Genomic DNA, 20,439 nt, shown 5'->3' on the forward strand with positions numbered 1-20,439 from the left:
AAATCAAAGTGTTTCCAAAAAATTTTTCCAAGCACAATTCAACAGGCATCCCTCTCCCCAGTGCCTGCAGTAAGAATGAGAGAAATGGTGGACTTCCAAGTTAATGTGATGGTGGGTCATTGCTCAGAGCTTACATTCAGAAGAAAACAATCTTACATTTGGCTTAACTAGAAAAGAACTCAGGCAGAGGATCAAGAGGCACTGACCAGCAGAAAGACAGCTCATGTCTCCTGTCCTCGGTAGATAACTGAGCTTCAAAATACATGGTGACGAGAAATGGTGAAGGGAGGGAGCAAACAATGCCACGTGCACTTAGAGCCCAAGTCTGGATTTTCAGTTGTTGGACACTAACTGAATATAAATAAGGGCACAGTTCATTCTCTCAACACCCATGTTTACTCTGTCATATTTCAAGTCCCTATTCCCAGAGGTGCTGCTCCATGTCACAGCAAAAAAAAAAAAAAAAAACAAAACAAAACAAAAAAAAAAAACCCAAGGCCCTTTCTACAGCCTGCAAAGCCCTATACTTCTGTACCTCTTCTCCCTCTCTCCCTCACTCCTTCTGCCTTGGATACAGTGACTTCCTCAATCTCTCCAAGCCCCGTGCACTCTGCCTGGAAGGCCTTTTTCCTACACTGGGGCAGGGCCCACTCCCTCTCTGCCTTCAGGTCTCAGCGCCGATGGTACCTTCTCCAACAGCCTTTCCCTCACCGAATTAACATGAAACACCCCCCCAGACCTTGGCATCGTTATCCATGTCCTTCCCTGCTCCCTGTTCCTTTGTAGCACGTGAAATCACCTCATATATTATATATGTATTTGCTTCTTGTTGCCAGTCTCATCACCCCTCCAGGCATGGGAATAAACACTCTGTCTGGTCATAGCCACATTCCCTGAGCCTAAAAAAGTCCATTGTAGAGGTGTTCCTCACGACACGCTGGCAGGAGTTGTGGTTCAAGAGGAGCACAAGTATGCTAGAGAGGGAACGGAAGAAATAGCCATCTCCCTTCCTCAGGTAAAAGAGCACCTTGAATTACGTTGGCACATCTATGTGATGAGCCCCTGATTGGTTTAAACCAGTGGTTCTCCAAGTGTGGTCCTCTGACCAGCAGTATCAGCACCACCTAGGAACTCATTAGAAACTCTCAGATCCCACTGCAGACCCGCTGAATCAGAAACTCTGAGGGTGGGGTCAGGAATCTGTGTTTGGGCGGGTCCTCCAGAGGAGTCTCCAAAGTTTTGAGAACCACTTGTCTAAGTGAATCAACTCATGTAATCTTCCCAACTATGGCGATTGTTTTAGAGATGGGTACAAGACTCAGTCAGAAGCAAGGACGTGCATGAGACCTGCTGGAGTTTGGGGGAGAAGAGACTCACCCCTGTCTACATAATTTGTCTGAAGTTCGAAGCAAGAAGAATTTGGGGTGGAGGGGACTATATTCCAACACGGAGGGACTGTGGCAGGAACTGGAGAAAGCACAAATTCTGGTAACCTCTTTTATCTTATTTATTTATTTTTAAGATTTTTATTTATTTATTTGACAGGCAGAGATCACAAGTAGGCAGAGAGTCAGGCAGAGAGAGAGAGGGGGAAGCAGGCTCCCCGCTGATCAGAGAGCCCGATGTGGGGCTGGATCCTAGGACCCTGGGATCATGACCTGAGCTGAAAGCAGAGGCCTTAAACCACTGAGCCACCCAGGTGCCCCTGGCAAACTCTTTTATTCTGGATCAAGCCATGAATGAACGTGGAAAATACCCTTTGCAGTTTCATGAGTCAATTAATCCTCGTTTTTACAGATTAAACACATTACTATTGAGACTAGCTTAAGTGAGGTTTTCTTTAGATGTCACTGGAAAAAGAAAAAAAGACTGAATCCATATAAGGTGAGGAAACTTAATCAGTTAAACTTAATCAAAGACAGCTAAAACTTAGACATAGAGGATGCCATCGAAGTACAAAGAAAAGCTATCCTGCCGCTTGAATACACGGGCTCTTGCACTCTCCAGAGCTGTGGTCCACCATGGCCCAAGGGATGCCCAGGGCCTGAAACTCTTGTGGGAAGGGTCTCTTACCCAAAGTGGTGAGCAACGCAAAAACCAAGGGAAAGAAAAGAAAAATGGAGCAAAATGGGTGGTTAGCTAGCCAAGCAAGGTAGGGAATAAGTAACTATTATGAAGAACTGAAGGACAGAGCCTGGGAATCAGAGAACAGGCGGGAATGGGCCCCGTGGAGAGTGGGGGGTGTGGCCGGCCAGCCAGGCCAAATGCATGAGCGAGGCTGACGCCCGGGCTGCATTTCGCTGTCATCTTGTGGCTCAGTGTCTGGGAAGACACTTCTAAGAGGGCATGAAGCAAACACAAATGACCTTACAACTCACAAACAGAAGTTATTTCACTGATTAGTGTAAAACTGCTGTTTCAGCATCACCAACCACTTCGAAAATTTCTAAGAGACTTTCCATCTGATGTAAATAATGAAGAACAAGGCCAGTAACTAACAAGTGACCAATCCATGAATGGGTGAAATGCCTTTGCAGAGTGTGACAGCGCACGGTCCGCCCCTCAGTCAAATTCCAACTGTGCCACAAAACAGAAACTTGGACTCCTCCTTTTCTCTGCATAGGAAAAGGAATTATTCTATTAAAGTATAGATACTTATAGTCTTCAATGTGCTATCAGGCCTTTCAGGGAAGCACTGAGACTAAAATGTTTAACAACACGGTACAGAGAAGGTCAGAGTGGAAATGGAGAAAACCAAACCAGCACAGATCACACTTCAGTGTGCACACAAATCATGTGGGAACCCTATGGAAATGGCACATTCTGTTTCCAGAGGGTGAAAGTAGGGACTGTGATGCTGTACTTCGAAAGCTCCCAGTGCTGCCAGCCCAAACACGGGTCTGGAGCCGGAGCCGGCATAACGACCCACACATGTATGCTGACAGCATGGCCATGGCCCGTGTGCACATCTGTACGTGTGCCCACACGTGCAGCGAGGGTGCCTGCATCATTCCAGATGGGTGCTGCAAAGGAACAGGGTCCGGACTCCAAGCATATCGCAGCAAGTGACGTAAACCCCTGACCAGGGTAGAACAGGTTTAGTCAGATGGACTTTCTTGAGGGTGAAGAGAAAACCCATCTTAAAGCTCCATGAGAGGGATTTATCTTCAGGAGGAATATGATTCAACCCATGACATGACTGAATCACTGACAGGTGAGATTCTGCGTCATGGACTTTATTACACAGAGAGAAGAACCCAGGAAGTACACAGAGCTCCTTAGGATGGACACGGAGGTAGTTCCAAGGGTTGGCTACCTCAGCGTTTCAGTGGGGCATACATGTGGCATGATACTCCCTGGTTGGGCCCCTCTCTTTCTGCCTCTTAGCTTGGTTCACTGCTACCCATCCTTTGCTCTCACCTCAAGTAGCTTTTGCTGGGGAGAGAGAGGGAGTCACTGTATGATGCAGGTGCCTCCCTCACACACGCGCACACACACACACACACACACACCCCTACTGGGTCTGACCCTCCTGTGAAATGATCCGCTTATACACCAAAGCATTCCTCTGTACCACATACATATCATAGCCTATTTATTTGTGAGAATATTAAGTTACTATCTTTCTCATTCAGGACACTATAAGCCCCATGCAGACAGGAGCCATGTCTATTTCACTCACTGCTGTAATCCCAACACACAGCACCAGGCCTAACATTTAGCAGGGCTCAAAAAACACGGGTTAAAGAACTGAAGGGAGAGAAGGAGGGAGGAAAGAGGCAGGATTTCTTAACCCAGTGTCCACTGATGCCCACACAGATGATTCCCTGTCATATACACAAGTGTGCATACATTTTTCTTGAAAAAGGATTAGCTTTCCTCAGATTCTCAACAAGGACTGTGGCCTCCCAGAAGTTCAGAATCACTGAGTTACCAGTATCACATCAATCGGAACATCTTAAGCAAGATGTGAAATAAAAATCAGTTTCTTTCTTTAGAAATTGCTTCTAAACAGTCTCAGAAGAAAAAAGATGAAAAAGTTAGAAATGCTTTATAGGTGTAAAGCCCTAGAATCAAGCACTGCCATTCCATGATGAACTCAGTCTTTCGCAGTGGGACTGGGCATTGGTGTGTCTTCACGCTAGCATTAATACTGTGGACCAGAAAAAAATTGGAGTAGAAAAATTGCCACCATTCTGAAATTCATATATTTCTATTTAAAAGACCAATAGGATGAAATTGGTTTATTTAAAATTCAGCCAACATAAACTGTAATACATTGCTTCCAAAGCCTGAGCAGATAATTTTGCTTAAAATAAAATATTTTAAAAGAAAAAACACCCTTTGAAATAAAAATAAATTGTAGTGTATGCAACATTTTCAAAATCCAAGTTTGTTAGCTCAGTTGAGAAAACGAAGAAAAGGGACACCTGGGTGGCTCACTCATTAAGAATCTGCTTTCGGCTCAGGTCATGATCCCAAGGTCCTGGGATGGAGCCCCACATCCGGCTCCCTGCTTAGCAGGATGCCTACTACTCCTTCTCCCACTCCCCCTGCTTGTAGTCCCTCTCTCACGGTGTCTCTCTCTGTCAAATAAATAAATAAAATCTTAGAAAGAAAGAAAGAAAGAAAGAAAAGAAAATGAAAATTTAGGGTCGAGAACAGGTGGCAAGGAGGAACTATTATTAGATTATGATGGTAACGGTCAAAAGCATAAACTCTGGGTCATAACAGATTTAATTTCAAGTCCTGACTGCCACTTTTTTGCCTGGTGACCTGGGGTGGTATGTTTGACTCTTCTACACCCCCGTTTCTCATCCACACAGATGGAACACTACATGCAGGCAAAACCCCCTCAGAGGCTGCCTGGCCCATAGTGAGCACTCCAACACGTAAGCTCTTACTCCTCCAGTTAAGGGTAGAATTGTCCATTATTATCAATGTCTTAATATATTATCAGACCCCCCCCAGAGTTTCTGGCCCATAATGCATGTCAATCAATGTCAGCTAACACAGTTGCTGGTACTCTTATCGTCAAAGCCCAAGGACTCATTATCTATAAAATAGAACCCTCTGTTTTCAGTCAGCTTCTGGATCTGAAGCTTTTTATCTCCTCAAGTAAATACCAACTTCAGATTTCTGCAAACCTTATTTGCTATTCAGGCCAATAAATCCTAACAGTGGCCACAAAACTATGGGTCAGTATCTGTTTAATATCTTTCCTTCCCAGCTTTGATCACAAAGACAAAACGAAGACTCCAATTTCCTGGTTTCCTCTTCATATGGAAAAGCTTTTGGGGGCTCTGAAAGGTCTTCTGGCCTGTATTCTTTGAGCAGCTCAAATGCATCCTACCTTTAAGCTCACACATGGGCCGTTAGCTTGCGATGCGATGAACAAACCAGCTTGTCTTCTCTCTTTTAAAACTCCAAACACTAGGTAAGACAGTAAAGATCATAGGGAACAGCTCTTTCATGTTAAAAGAATTATTAATTCCAGTATCGCCACCAGATTTCCCCATTTCCTTGCAAAGCATTTATTCTCTACTCTCTGTGCTGGTTGACCAGTCTCTTTAAAAGCCTAATGCCAGTAGAGAGGAAACAGATTTTTACAGATACATCCTGTCGGCTGTTTTGGGCACACAGTCCTGGCCCCTGTCTCCAAGGCCTGTCTGAGGACATGGGGGAAGAGAGGATGTGGGCAGCCCTGCCTCTACACAGGAACCCTAGGCTCTGATCCTGACCAGCAACAAAGCTGCATTGTATTCGGCCCTCCTGCCCACCTCACTGGCCCAGCCTTGGGTCCTTTAATAGTGCCGAGGGTGGTTCCTTGCACCAGGCTCTCAGCAGAAAACATCTCAGTGATCAGAACTCTGACTCTGGATTCTAATTCTGACACAAATAACCCAGCAGAGCAAATCGAGGACTTACGCTTGGCTTGGCCTTATGAACAAGGAGGCAGTAAGACCAGACCCCTTTCACTCACCAAAAAAGACATAAAAAGATTTGCTTTGGTGTTTGTACTTTGAACTACACATCAAGAAAATGCCACTGAGCTCCCATTACCACTTTGGTCGTAGTGGGCATATATTTAGCTCCTACTCCCCTAACCATGGACCCACTCTGCATTCTCAACTCTAACGCTTGGAGATAGACTGTAGAAGACAAACACACACACACACACACACACACACACACACACACACACCCTATAATTTAAAAAAAAAAAAAAAAAGTTTGTTGAGTAGACAAAATCTCAGAGAACTGAGTCCCTTAAGGACCCCTAAACCCCTGGAAGCAATTCTTCTTGTAATTCCTTCACCTGTGCAGAGGTTCCCCAGGTGTTGTCCCCAACCCCCAGAATCACCTGGCAACTTGTTACAAATGCATATGAGGCCTCGCCCTGGACCCATGAAATGATTCTGAAACCTGCTAAAGTTTGAGATCAATGACCCAATATATAAGAGGTATATAAAAACTAATAAAAAAATGAATGATGAATAAATCAAAGCTTCAGCTTTACTGAACCACTGCTCAGAATAACCTGTTCCAGTTAATGGCTAAAAGACACTATGGTGTGTCCCTTCCATTGTCTGATGGGTGCTGGGGCATGAACTGTAATGACTTGACTGAGGCCTTTGCCTCCTGACTCACGGTCCACACCCCTCATCATTTATGATGCCGCACCATGGAATAGCCTTCTCCTAGCTGCTGTGCCAGGCTCTTGCTGGCCTCCACAGCTTCGAACATGCAAGTTCCTTTGGCTAGTACCCCTCACTCCTCTTTTAGTGCAGTGAAACTCTACATATGTTTTTGATTTCAGTTTAGGAAGTCACCTCCTCCAGGAAGTCACCCCCTGGCAGATTCCAACAGCACCCTGTACATATTCTTTCAAAAATGTATCCCTCCCTGTCTACAGTCCTGTTTGCTTGGCTTGCCCACTCACTAGCCTACTGTGAGCCAGAGGACTCATTTATCTTGTTCACCATCCTATCTCCAGCACCTTGAACAGCGCCCAGTGAATTATTTAATCAATCAACAGTGACTATAAAATCATCTATGTTTTTTTACAATAGACAATATGTATCTATTTTAATTTATTATTTATTGATTTCATTGATTCCCAGACATGAATAATTGAATATAAACCTAGAAAAGAGGACTGTGGATATATAAAAAAATAATTCATTATTTTCTTCTTTAACTAAACTGCCCCTCAGTCTTTTTGTTTTTCCCACCACATACACAGTTCTGAATTTATTTACATACACACTGCCCCCTCCAAAAGCCTGTGTGTGAAAGCCTACTACTCCTTTTATTTGCCAGGCCAGAAGAAAAATAAGATTGAATATTAGATTTCCATGTAAATAGAGAACAGTATGTAGGAGGATCCATGAATGCAAAAGTTTATCTCATACTGTGTATTTGCACATTTTTCATTGATTTTAGTCTTTGCCAACTTGATGGAAACAGCCAAAGATTCCTGGAGGGCCATCAGACCCAGTACAGCCCTGGGCTCTGGACTGAAGCCCTGTTGCTGCTCCCAGAGCATACGAGGGCCACCATGACACCTTTGAGAAGCCCATGATGCAGCCAGGACACCAGCTAATTTCAGAAGATTCTGCACTTGTCCCTATGGCTTCATTGAGCCACATGGATGTACTTATGACACATCAAAGTTCCACCCCATCTATATGTGGCCTGATGGAAGCGCGAGGACAACTGTCTCCAGGTTCTCTTGATCCAGAGTTCAGGCCCCCTGTGTATCCTGTATATCCTGATTTTCCAAGGACAACCTGAAACAGCAGGGCTCAGGCCTGCCCTCAGGAAGGGCACAATATCTTGCTGGTGATGCAACCAGCAGAAGTTGACTCCTTGGTCATTCCATCTGGGCTTTACAGCGGAAACCTCACCCAGCCTCATGAGCAACCTGTTGCTCTATTTCATAATGAAAAACATTGCAAGTTCAGAGATCCTAGAGCCCTTGCCCATGACCACTGTCACTTATTTCCCAACTTGTTCCAGAAAGGATTTAAATCCACTTATAAAACTCCAGGCAGAATGAAATAAAATGAAATGGTAAATGAGAAATACCAGAAAGATAAAAATGAATCCAGAATTGTGATTAATTGAAAAAATAAAATCCTCGCCCTGAAGTTCTGTACACTTGGTTGAAATGAATCACAAACTTTCTCTGAGCTGTCTGGTAACCACTGGCAGAAGGGGGTAAAATAAATACAGTCTGTGTCTTAAGGTGCTTTTCTCATAGGAATAAGCCTTGGGTCTTTTTTCAAAACGTTTAAATACCTAGTTGGCAAACAGTATTAACAAACATTATTTCCTACATCAAAACAAAAAAGAAAGAAGTGAAGGAAATAGATCAAGGAGAAGCTATAAGAAGACATGAGTTACTAAGATCTAAATTTCAAACAGAGCTTAGGAGTCCCACCCCCACCCTAGGTCTCCTGGAACAATGCTCCTAAGTGCAACTAATACCCCAGTAATAACCTTGAATCACCAAATGAAGGTTAAATTATGCTCAGATACTCTTTTTTTTTTTTTAAGATTTTATTTATTTATTTATTTGGCAGAGAGAAATCACAAGTAGATGGAGAGGCAGGCAGAGAGAGAGAGAGGGAAGCAGGCTCCCTGCTGAGCAGAGAGCCCGATGTGGGACTCGATCCCAGGACCCTGAGATCATGACCTGAGCCGAAGACAGTGGCTTAGCCCACTGAGCCACCCAGGCGCCCCATGCTCAGATACTCTTAAAGAAGGCAAAGAATCTTGGTAGGAAGAAAGTCAGAATTTGGCATACACTTCTCCTACACTCTGTATTGTTCTTAAAATTAATAAAAAAAAAAAAGAAGAACAAAATAAGACACATGAACATGAACACATGTTCATTCTCAGTCTGTACCCTCACTGGGGATGAGTCCAATTTCTTTCGAGGTTCACATGTAAGTACTCATCTAAGAGAATCCATTGTCACTTTTTTACTTCCCTTCTGGGTCAGTACTGTCAGGTGAAATAATTTGTAAAGAGCACACTGTGTGTGCTTCAGTGAATTCCCAATCAGCTTTTGGTTTTGTGTGCTTTGTTTTGTTTTAAGAAAAAACACCCATTTCCATGCAAGATATGAAGAAGTTCTTCCAGATGGGTCTAGAAATGACCATGGAAAATAAAACTGAAACACTTTTTCAGGTTCTGGAACCAGGTTAAATAGATTATATTGAAGGTAAGCTACACACAAGACATGCTTCTAGTTCAGTAATGAAAAAATATTAATAATAAAACAGCCACTGACTGAGCATTTGCCATATCCCAGGCCTGGAGTACATATCCATGTGGAGTGCCTCTTGCAAGCTTCCTAGCAAACCCTCACAGCAATCTGGAAGGTGCTCCCGCCACCCTCTTCCACACAGGACAGCAGGGCCTCTGCAGGTGAACCAACCTGCTCAGCAGCACACAAGTTAGAAGTAGAGGAGTTCCGAAATTGACACAGCTTCCAAAGTCTGCCTGACAACTATGCCACACCCATTTTGTACCACTCTATCCATCACTTATTGAAAAATCCCATCACTTATTGAAAAATCTTTTGGGGATGCCTGGGTGGCTCAGTTGGTTAAGCACCTGCCTTCAGCTCAAGTCATGATCACCGGGTCCTGGGATCCAGGCCCTCCCTGCTTCTCCCTCTTCCTCTGCCTGCCACTGCCCCTGCTTGTACACACACACTCTCTCTGACAAATAAATATAAAAATCTTCTTCTAAAAATATGTCTTTGTTTATTCATTTTTTTCCCTATTTAGGCAACCAACATGTATTTTTTGAAGACATGTTTTGAGAAAACATTTATACTCCATGTTCCTTCTTTTTTTTTTTTTTTAAAGATTTTATTTATTTATTTGACAGAGAGAGATCACAAGTGGGCAGAGAGGCAGGCAGAGAGAGAGAGAGAGAGGAGGAAGCAGGCTCCCTGCTGAGCAGAGAGCCCGATGCAGGACTCGATCCCAGGACCCTGAGATCATGACCTGAGCCGAAAGCAGCGGCTTAACCCACTGAGCAACCCAGGCGCCCCCCATGTTCCTTCTTAGGTGTTGGGTATACAATAATGACAAAAACATAGGAGCTTCAAGGAACTTATGGTTTAGTAGTGATAAGGTTTTTTAAAAAGACACTTACAATACATCTGTTAAATATACAATGATAAGGGAAGTACAGAGTACTTTAGGATCACAGAGGAGGGACAGGGAGCCCAGAATTGAGGAGTCATGTCAAACTATATAAAATAGGAAAGTCTGAAACGGTTAAAATTAAAAAAAAAAGAAGTGCTCATATTGTACTTTCTGTTGGTATTTAAGAAACAGCATCCCAAGATGAGTCAAAATTGATTTCTATGTATAGTAGTTGTGTATTGCTGTGCAACAAGTTTACTGGCTTACACAACAAATTAAGTGGCTTAAAACAACACGCCTTTACTATCTCAGTTCCTCTAGATCAGGAGTCCAGATAAGGACTCTGCTCAGCATCTCACAAGGATGTGATCAAGGTGCTGGCTAGGGCCGCTGCCTCATCTGGGCCTCAAATGGGCAAGGATGAGCTTCCAAGCTCATGTGGTTGTTGGCAGCATAACCAACACTTTTTTCTTCCCCTGACAAGTGTGTGTGGTTTTTTTAATTACTTAATTTATTTTTAATTAAAGTATAGTTAACATACAATATTATATTAGTTTCAGGCTACTGCATAGTACCAACATTTATAGACACTGCTAAGTGTTCACCCTGATGGGTCTAGTTACCATCTGTCACCATACAAAGCTATGACAATATTACGGATTATATTACTTACGCTGTACTTTTCATTCCCATGATTTATTTATCCCACTTTGGGATATTTACCTGAAGAAAACAAAAACACTAATCCAAAAAGATATATGAAGCACTATTTACAAGAGCCCAAGATACAGAAGCAACCTAAGTATCTATCGATAGATGAATAGATAAGGAAGATACACCATCTATCTGTCCATCTGTCTATCTATCTATCTATACAGATATGCAATGGAATATCAATCAGCCATAAAAAAGAGTGAGATCTTGCCACTTGTGACAACATGGTTGGACCTAGAAGGAATTATGCAAAGCCAAACAAATCAGAGAAACACAAATATCATACAGTTTCGCTTATATGTGGAATCTAAAAATCAAAACCAACCAACCAACAAAATGAAACAGAGACAGACTTACAGATATAGAAAACAAACTGGTGGTTGCAGAAGGAGAGAAGCTTGGGGGAAAGGTGGGATAGCGGAAGGGGATTAAGAGTTACAAACTCTCATCACTTTCTACAAGTGTGAGTCATGGCAGCCTCCTTCCTGTTCTTCACAATGGCCACAGTCTTCCCGGCATCGGGGCCTGTGCCCTTCCCCCTGCCCTGCCTGGGCTCCTCACCAGTCCTTCCCACTTGCCATGGACTCTACTCAAAGGAGAGCTCCTTGTGCAGCTTCTTCCTGTGACCTAATTCAACGTTGGCCTCCCCCAGCCCGCCCTATCTCCTCCATTCCTCCTCTCACGGTTGGCGGTGACCTTGATTCTTATTTATAGTTGTCTGCCCACACTAGTCTCTGAGTCCTCTGAGGGAAAAGCTTTGGTCTCTCTTGTTCAGTCCTGAATCACCAACCTGTAACCGTATCTGACGCACAGCAGGTACTCTGCTGAAAGTTGTAAAAGGAAGAAATTAAATAACTGATGAAATCTTCTTCCAAACATCATAGCAGAGCAGGATATTTGAAAAAGCTGAATGGACAGCAAGAGACTCTGAGAGCAGACACAGACCGGGTGTCCGGTCAGGCTGGCTGCTCGGGCTCCATGGGCAGACCCCCAGGAGTCCCCTCATCTCTCAGTGCCCCACTTAGCTCAACAGGGAAATAAAGAAAACACTACCCACACCAGCCTTGCTCTCATGGATGGAGGAAGCCTTACACTCATAAACAATGAAACTATGAGGCACCTGGGTGGCTCAGTGGGTTAAAGCCTCTGCTTTTGGCTCAGGTCATGATCCCAGGGCCCTGGGACTGAGACCCACATTGGGCTCTCTGCTTGGCAGGGAGCCTGCTTCCTCCTCTCTCTCTGCCTGCCTCTCTGCCTACTTGTGATCTCTGTCTGTCAAATGAATAAATAAAATCTTTAAAAAAACAAAAACAAAACAACAAAAAAAAAACAATGAAACTATAAGGAAGCTCCAGCAGAATGCCTCCTGCTTACTGAGAAGTAATCAAGACATCCCCTAAGCAGCCAAGAGAGGTGCTACAAAATAATTAGTGTTTTACCTGTGACAATGACACTCATTCAAATGTGTTCAAAAGCCTCATTTAATTGCATCCCAGAATGTAATCTTCTGAGGAGAAACACTGCAGGATTCCAGGAAGTTTATGCTGAAAATAACCTCAAAGCTAAAATTAAAATCAAACTGAAATTAGATTTAACCTTGAGTCAGACAGGTTGTGCAGTGAAGAATTCACCTTGCCCAAAGTCTGGCTTTGGACTTTGGATCCCAGGGCCATGATCTCTAGGCCCCTGGAAGGTCTTGCTTGGAGGGAGTGTTGCTTTTTGCCTGGGGGCTTTGGATACAATGTCACTCTAACAATGTGATTTATGATGGAGGCTTTGGGCCGCATCACAAAAGTCCCAGCTTCCACAGGAACTGGATACTAGAGGCACCAGCCTGAGCTCTGGGAGGAGCTGGAGAGCAGAAGTCAGCCATGCGGGTAGCAGGTGGTAGGCCCAGTAAAATCCTTGGACTCCAAAGGTTCACATGAACTTTCCTGATTGGAAACTCCCTGTGAAGAGTGAATGTTGCAGCACGGAGGCCAAGAGGCATTAATGCCAGTGCATGACTCCATAGGAAATGACAGCAGAGGCTCATGCTTGGATGAGAGTCTCCTAGACTCTGCCCTATGTCTCTTCTGATCTTAATCTATAACCTTTCCCTGTAACAAACTATAACTGTGATTATAACAGCATTTGGTGAGTTCTGTTAGTCCTTCTAGCAAATTATTGACCCTGAAGGTGATTTGGGGGAATACCTCCAAACTGGTGGGGGTCTAAGGCGAGGACTGTCCATTATGGACTGTGCTCCCTCCACCTTCATAGTTGGCCAGCTGTACAGTTGGCCCAAAGTCTCCTCAGCGAGCAACCTACCTGCTAAGATAGGTACTGTTTTTCTTTACTTCTTCTTTAAAGGATACTGTTTCTCTTTTCGATATGAAAATTTAAACATGAGATGACTTTAGACTTGGATACACTGATGTCCCAAGCAGCAACTCTGGACCTTTCTAAGTGTGCTCACATTTTTTTGTTTTGTTTTGTTTTGTTTTGTTTTGTTTTTGTTTTTCCCCCCGTTGGTCCCAAGAAAATTGGACTAACTAGGAAGGGCCTTTCTGAACTGAAATCCAGGCACTCTGAAGGCCATTGAAAATCTTTATTTTGGGTTTTATTGGTGAGCAAACAGGAAAGAATCTACCTGTGGCTGACCTGGTAAAGAACAGATGTAAGTTGGAGGGAAAACCACAACAAGGCTTAGGTTCCAACCTGTCAGAAGGCTCAGGCCCAGCAATAAGGCAGAAGGAGCGTGACTCCTCAGGGAGAAGACTGAGGGGTGCCAGGGCACAGGGTCAGCTGCCACAGCAAGATCACCCCATTGGAGGTCAGTTGTTGTGCTTTCATAAGAGAAGGCTAATTCAAAGTCCTAAGACCAACTGAGAGAGGTGAACACAGAAATGTCTATGGATCAAGACACTGCATTAAGAAGATGGCGAGGCTAAATCCTGGCTGAGAGATTAAAGAGGAGCTGGGAGGTCCAAGTGGCTTTCTTTTTTCTTTTTAAAGATTTTATTTTATTTTATTTATTAGAGAGAGACAGAGATAGAGAAAGAGGCACGAGTGGGGAGGAGAAGGGGAAGCAGGCTCCCCACTAAACAAAGAGCCCAATGTGGGGCTCGATCCCAGGAGCCTGGAATCATGACCTGAGCTGCAGGCAGACGCTAAACTGACTGAGCCACCTAGGCGCCCCTCCAAGTGGCTTTCAATGAGTTATGAGTAGGCAGAGGTAGTGGTAAGCTCCAGAGCCAGTCACAGCAATGGGTTCACCCAGTAAGAAGGGCTGACAGTTGGAGCATGGAAGGTGGACCAGAAGCCCTGCCTGCCCTGACCCATCTATTCCCTGATAGCACAGAGAAGCAAGAACACTCTGACTATAAGTGCGTAACTGAGTGTGGAAATAAAGACCTAAAATGGACTTGGAATTAAGGGAAGTAGAAATCATAGATCAGAGAGGATAAAAATGGAAGAGAGGCTAGCAAGGGAGCTGAGAAACATTTCCTTCCAGGGGTGACTTCCCAGGGTGATGCTGGGTGAAACACAAAAGGGTAGAAAAGACATCTCTCATTCCCCAGTGAACCTAAAACTCAATGCTGGAGAGCTGATGGCAGTGCACCAGAGTGTATGTTAAATAATGATAAACACAACCAGCATATCTAAGAAACCAAAGAAAGAACACTTAAGTGGCCTGGGATGAGACTTCAGCAGTACTTTCAGCTTAAATCAGTGCAGAAAATGAGGGCATCCAGGAAGGGAATGGCATGGACCCAGAGGCAGGAATGTGCATTGTATATTTAGATACAGTGAAAGGAGCAGCCTAGGGAAGAAGTCAGAGAGAGAGAGAGAGAGAGAGCGCATTAACGAGTAGGGAAAACGGTTTAAACTTTAAGGGTGGACTTGTAAGGGGTGATGGCTGGTAGGTCGTATAACTGAGGTGTCTACTGCCACCTGCTGTCAGCATACCTTATTGCCAGATTCAGAGGGACTAATCATCCAAAAAGCTTAATGTGCCAAAATAAAAATTAAAAAAAAAAAAGGCCTATAATGTCACACTTTAAAATGAATATCTCATTTGATTTAGGGTCCTAGTTCTAATGGTGATTTGAGACAAGTTATTAAAAGAAGCAAACAGAAATGTTCCCAGCATGTTCTTCTCTGAAGCAAGGGAAGATTGGGCTGATTTTAATTATAGAATTGCAGTTAGTTTTATATGACTTTTTCACACACAAACAGTCACACGGAGCCTGAACTTCTCGCCTGATCTCTTCTCTTGTTTTATCATAAATGATTAGTTTCCTTCATAGGAAAACACAAAGTGGGTCATCCCCAAAGTCTGTGATCTTCTCCTGGAAGGAAGCCACTGTCAGTCCCCGGACACCAGTATATCCAGCACCATGGTGCGATAGAAGTTCCAGCGTTCTCCTGTGCTGCTCCCACCTCCTACCTCCCGGTACCTCTGCAGGAAGGACACATCTGCGAATCCTCTGGCAATCCTTCAATTCCTTACAGCTGTACAAACCACAGCATGGAAAAAAAAAAAAGAACATTTCCTAGACTGGGACTCCCCAGACACTTTCCCAAACTGAACAAGTGAACAGAATTTTTGCTCTGGTGAATTATACCCCATTAAGGAGAGCAGAGAGAGGAAAACGGTCCTGAGACGACTATGGTCTGTACGTGCCTGGGCTTTGCTGCAGTTCACAGCCATTTTTCCTGACTTCTCTGAAATGTGGGCCTGCCCTGACTTCAGAGCCCTGCTGTGCCGTCAGGTTACACTTTGTTGGAAATATTCTGACTGGGCTTTGGGTCTGCATGAGGGAGAAAGCCCACTGCTGATGTTTCATACGCAGCGATGAGGTCTTCTCTTTCCCCAGTTTGACCCACACAGCCCAGCCTGCCTCCTGGCTTCTCCCTGCCCAGGGCTACCTGAAGCTTCTCATCAGTGTGGCCCAAGACAGCAAGTGGGGAGCAGATTTGATGCTGGTTGCCAAGGATTTTGAGGGAAACTTTGGGGCGCATTGGGCGGAAGGAGTCTGCCTATTCCTTCTGGATGTCTCGGCTGGCATCGGAAACACGAATAGAGAGGGCAACATGAGGCCCGGAAAGTAAGGTGAACATGAGACATGAGAAGAGAGGTGTGAACATACGTGACATATTTCCCTTGGGGGAGCCTATGCATGAATCCAAATAGAATTCAAATGAATTCATATCAATTTTTCCACAATACACTACCCCCCTAGCTACTAGGAATTTCTCTGTTAACATACCAGTAAAGGAGAATGTAAAACATTATTAAAGGAAATTATCTAATTTAAAGACAATTAGCAACTCTAGGACTTAAGACACATTATTAACGCAGCCAGCTAAAATTTTTATGTGATTCATAATTAAATTATCTTGCACCTAAACATATTCAATTACTGAACTAAACCAAATTAGGCTGATCACAAAGATTAAATTAGTATTTAATTAAATATTACATTTTTATGCCAAATGAGGCCATGATGGGTAGAACTGATTTGTGAAGAAAATCAGAAAAAACAAAAAAGTTTCCCAAAAGAGACACAAAAATCCTGCTTTTCTTATTCATCTGCAAAGTTTTTGAAGTTTTTAGACAATAGACAGTTTACTATTTCAAATGTTGGACTAGACAAAAGACCAACATAAGACAAGAGTTTTAAATCCTAGACATCTCAAAAGTAAACTCTTATTCAGAGAAATGAGAATTATGATTTTCACTTTATAAGAATAGCTATCTCATATTTATAATAGAATTTGCCCTGTGGAATTTATCAGATGAGTAACATTTCCTCAGAGAAATTATCTTCTTTGTTCTCTCCCTTCTCCATGTCACAAACACAGTGATGCTTGGAAGGCTGCCTTTGTGACCTTTGTGACATGTGACCTTATTCTTTGTCCTTACAGGAAATACTCATATTTCTTTAGAGGGTGAAGGGAAAATGCAAGGAATCAAATTCATACACAATTTATGTGTATGACTTTTCACGATATCAAGGCAAATCCTTGATTCATAAATACGGTCACAGCTACAGTCATGTCTATGTTTTCAGATTCATCTTAGAAATTCCACCAATAACATAAAATTTATGGGCAAAAATTTACATGGGTGAAATATCAATGATTTCTATTTTCTTCTTTATTCACTTTAATATTTGTCATACAACGAACATATAGATTACTCTTATAAGACAAAACACACGTTTTTAAAAGGATCAAAATGGAGTCTTGTCTTCTACTATCTCACTCAGTGTCACCAATGAGAAACAGCTCATTTTTAAATTGTTCCATGGATTTATCAGTGAGAATCTATCTAATCGATTCTTCATGATATGAGCAGGGGAAGTGATCGCCAATCAGAAAGACAAGTGGCTGAGCTGAAGACGAGATTCTCTGGGGAAAGGAAGGGACACAGGACAAGAGCCACTGAGCCAGCACCGGTCGTCTCCCATGTACAACATGGCACTGTCCGTTGACCTCAGTCCCTGGGGGAGCTACCCCACTAGGCAGTTACTGTCATACCCATTCCACAGGTGAAGAATCTGAACCTCAGCTGCCACCAGGGCCACACAGCTGGAGAGTGGCAGAGCTGAGATTAGGTCCAACTTGCTATCACCCAACACATTCTTTGTCCATTGCTTCCTAAAGCCTCTCTAAGATTGGTCCTCCCAGGAGATCCCCTGGGAACAAAATTACCTTCCTATGTTGACCTTGTTCATTTTCTTTTTCCTCCCACATGGATGCTTGAAAGAAAGGAAGAAACCCAAGATCTCCCTAACATTGGCCAGCTTCACTTGAAAAGGCACAGAAGACACACTCTTGGTTGGGGCATGAGATCATCAGCAGGCTGTGTGACAGGCAGGACTGTCCAGCTCCACTCTCCTGAGCTCCCCTGCCTCTTCTGGGAAGGGGTGACTGGCCATGGAAGGGTGCTCTGCCACTAGCCCACGCACAGCAAACGTGAGCTCACCTGCCACCACAACCAGTGCTCCAGTCCTCATCACAGAGATCCCAGAAGCATTCTCCTAAACACCCCAAACTCAGCACATCAAGCCCCTAATGCAAATAAGCAGCCCCATTGGGCTGCTGTGGCGGCAGCAGCAACTTCCAAGGGCGGAAGGCAAGCATCTGCGTGTCCACCTCACCATTCCGCCTCTCTCTGTTCGTGTCTATGTCATTTCTCACGACTTCTGCCAAGGTGCTCATCAGATTCCTGTTTGCAGTCCAGGGATCATGAGAGGAAATAAATCGCCACAGGGAAAAGAAACAGAAATTTGCAAAAAGGGACTAATCTCTGTAGGCCTGCTCTACAGTTCCTGTTTTCAACATACTCCTTCAAAATGGGATAAAAATCAAAGGTGTAGACTGTTGGGGCCCTGGGAAAAGCATAGCCTTTCCCATCTATGTTAGACAGAGAAGGGTCCAATTCAAACCCGCAAATGGGGCAGAGGGGTTTCCAAACAAGTCTTTATACTTGTTCACCATTTAATTTAATTAATAGAAGAAACTACAGCAGCCATCAATTAATCACAGAGCACTTGCTATGTACAGGCACTGGGCTGAGCACATACACTGACATTCATAATCTCACTAAATTTGAATTATAACTCTCTAAGGTGGCTTCTTTTATTATCCCCACTTCACAGATAAGCAAACTGAGGTTTAGAGAGCTTAAATAATTGTTCAAGGTTGTAAAGCTGGGCTGGGTTTTTAGCCCCGGAAGACCACAAAGCTCTTAATTGCTATGCTCTACTGCTCTGCCTCAGACCTTCAAGTGATGGGTATTTAGATTCCAAATGAAGCCTGGTTTGTTTGTCCAGCTGTTTAACTCACTCCCAAGTCTTACATTAAGATCCTTCAATTTCAGTAGACAAGGGTGGGGTCGATCTGGGGGGTGGTACAGGAAGGAGGAAGAAGGGAGCCCAGAGAATTCAAATTTATAACAGGAAAATGGCTTGAAAGAGCTAAACGTAGGAGCTGGAGCCAAATGGTTTGGCAGATGCAGCCATGTTCAGGGGCGCGTGATGACAGGGACAGTCCTTTTTCCACTCCACTTTGAGCTGCCTTTATAGAATTTTATCTTTTATGTCCAAAGATCAAATAAAAAAACATCACATTTAACGAGGACTAGGGGAAATAAACTGGTGGCAATTAAAGAGTAAAAATAACTTCTCTGTGGCTTCAGACCACAGGAGCTTTCTCATTTTAAGAGGCACAGGCAAATCACTTCAACAAGGCCTTTTGGGCTGTGTCGTCTCATGTTTCCTCCCACACCCGTAGTGGTTAAAGTTATAGACAGTCATAGCTCTTGAACCCATGGAATTGTGTAATAAATGGAAGTACAGCCAGGCCAGACTCATCAACTCACAAATGCAACCTTGCAGTATGGAAGAAAAAATTATGGAATCCATTTTCTCAATGAGAGAGTTTCCTACTTCCATCTTTGAGCCTTTTTTCTACTCTCCTCTGACTTTGGATACAAAGTCTGAGAGTTGGCCAAGACCCAAGGGATTCTCATTTCACTGCCTTGTTTTCTACCTGCAGATTGGTTTGGGGCTAGACCTGAACTCTTCCTCAGGCTTCAAATAACCAAGCTTACTCAAACATCCAGAGGCAGCCAGAGTTATCTGTGATTCCCACCTCTGCTCTTCAGTCCTGTACCACTGCTGTACAGACAGAAGTTGGGAAGCACTCCTCAACCTTAGAGTCAAGCCAACACCTAGAAAAATCACTAGCTTCCCAGTGAGCCTGCAGACACAAAAAACCAGAATGACCTCTAGGAGATAACTCTGAAATACTCCCTGCAGTTTCTTAATTTGGTATATAATGCGGGACTGAGTCAAGATAAGATCTGTCTACAACACAAGAAAGAAGAAGTGTTTACCATGTGCCCTGGGTGCCCTTCTTTTGTATGCCAAGAAATTTCATACACTCTGTTTCAAGGTTGAGTCAGTCCTTGGTCTCTAACCAAAACCCATCCCCCAAAGCACTGTACCCACCGGTAGAAAGTCGCATAATCCACAGTTGAGTGGCAGGTCTGAAACTCCCAGGATTTGAGTTTCTGGCATTCTCGATGAGCTCGGAGCTTTACCTTCACTGTCCCTTGACACAGTTCAGGCACTGGTTTTCTCTGAGGTCTGTTGCAGAACTCATTGGACTCTACTCTCCAGGATTCAGCAAAGTCATCCACATCAAACTTGAAGTTTCCATCTCCACCAATTAAATCATCACGCTTATGTCCATTATAGTTGCCACAAAGACCACAGAGCTTGCCCTTGAGATGGGGGGCAGCCATGACTTCAACAAAACTGTCTCCATCCCAGGATATTTCCAAACCTAGAGGAAAAGGAAAAGAAAAGAGGATCAACCACACATAAATCCACCAATAATTCCCAAGCACATGTATCCTTACATAGTACAAATGACTAGCCTCTAACAAGGAACAGAAAGGTTCTATCCAAATTCTTGGTTACTGTTTAATCTCACCATATTAAATGTTGTATTATAGCATATGAAACACTTTTGGAGGCTCAGAATTTTAAAACTGTAC

General features: G+C 43.6%; 1 protein-coding gene across 3 annotated transcripts in view; it reads right to left on the reverse strand.

The window, feature by feature from the left end:
- The window catches only part of BMPER (BMP binding endothelial regulator), a 251,913-nt gene that overhangs the window by 58,500 nt on the left and 172,974 nt on the right, over positions 1-20,439 (reverse strand). For all 3 annotated transcript variants that reach the window (XM_059396591.1, XM_059396592.1, XM_059396589.1), the window contains one exon: positions 19,889-20,225. In XM_059396591.1, the coding sequence (XP_059252574.1) occupies positions 19,889-20,225 (337 nt within the window). The remainder of the gene's footprint in view (positions 1-19,888; positions 20,226-20,439) is intronic.

The sequence above is a fragment of the Mustela nigripes genome, chromosome 4 (assembly GCF_022355385.1).
Source record: "Mustela nigripes isolate SB6536 chromosome 4, MUSNIG.SB6536, whole genome shotgun sequence".
Classification (NCBI taxonomy): domain Eukaryota; kingdom Metazoa; phylum Chordata; class Mammalia; order Carnivora; family Mustelidae; genus Mustela; species Mustela nigripes.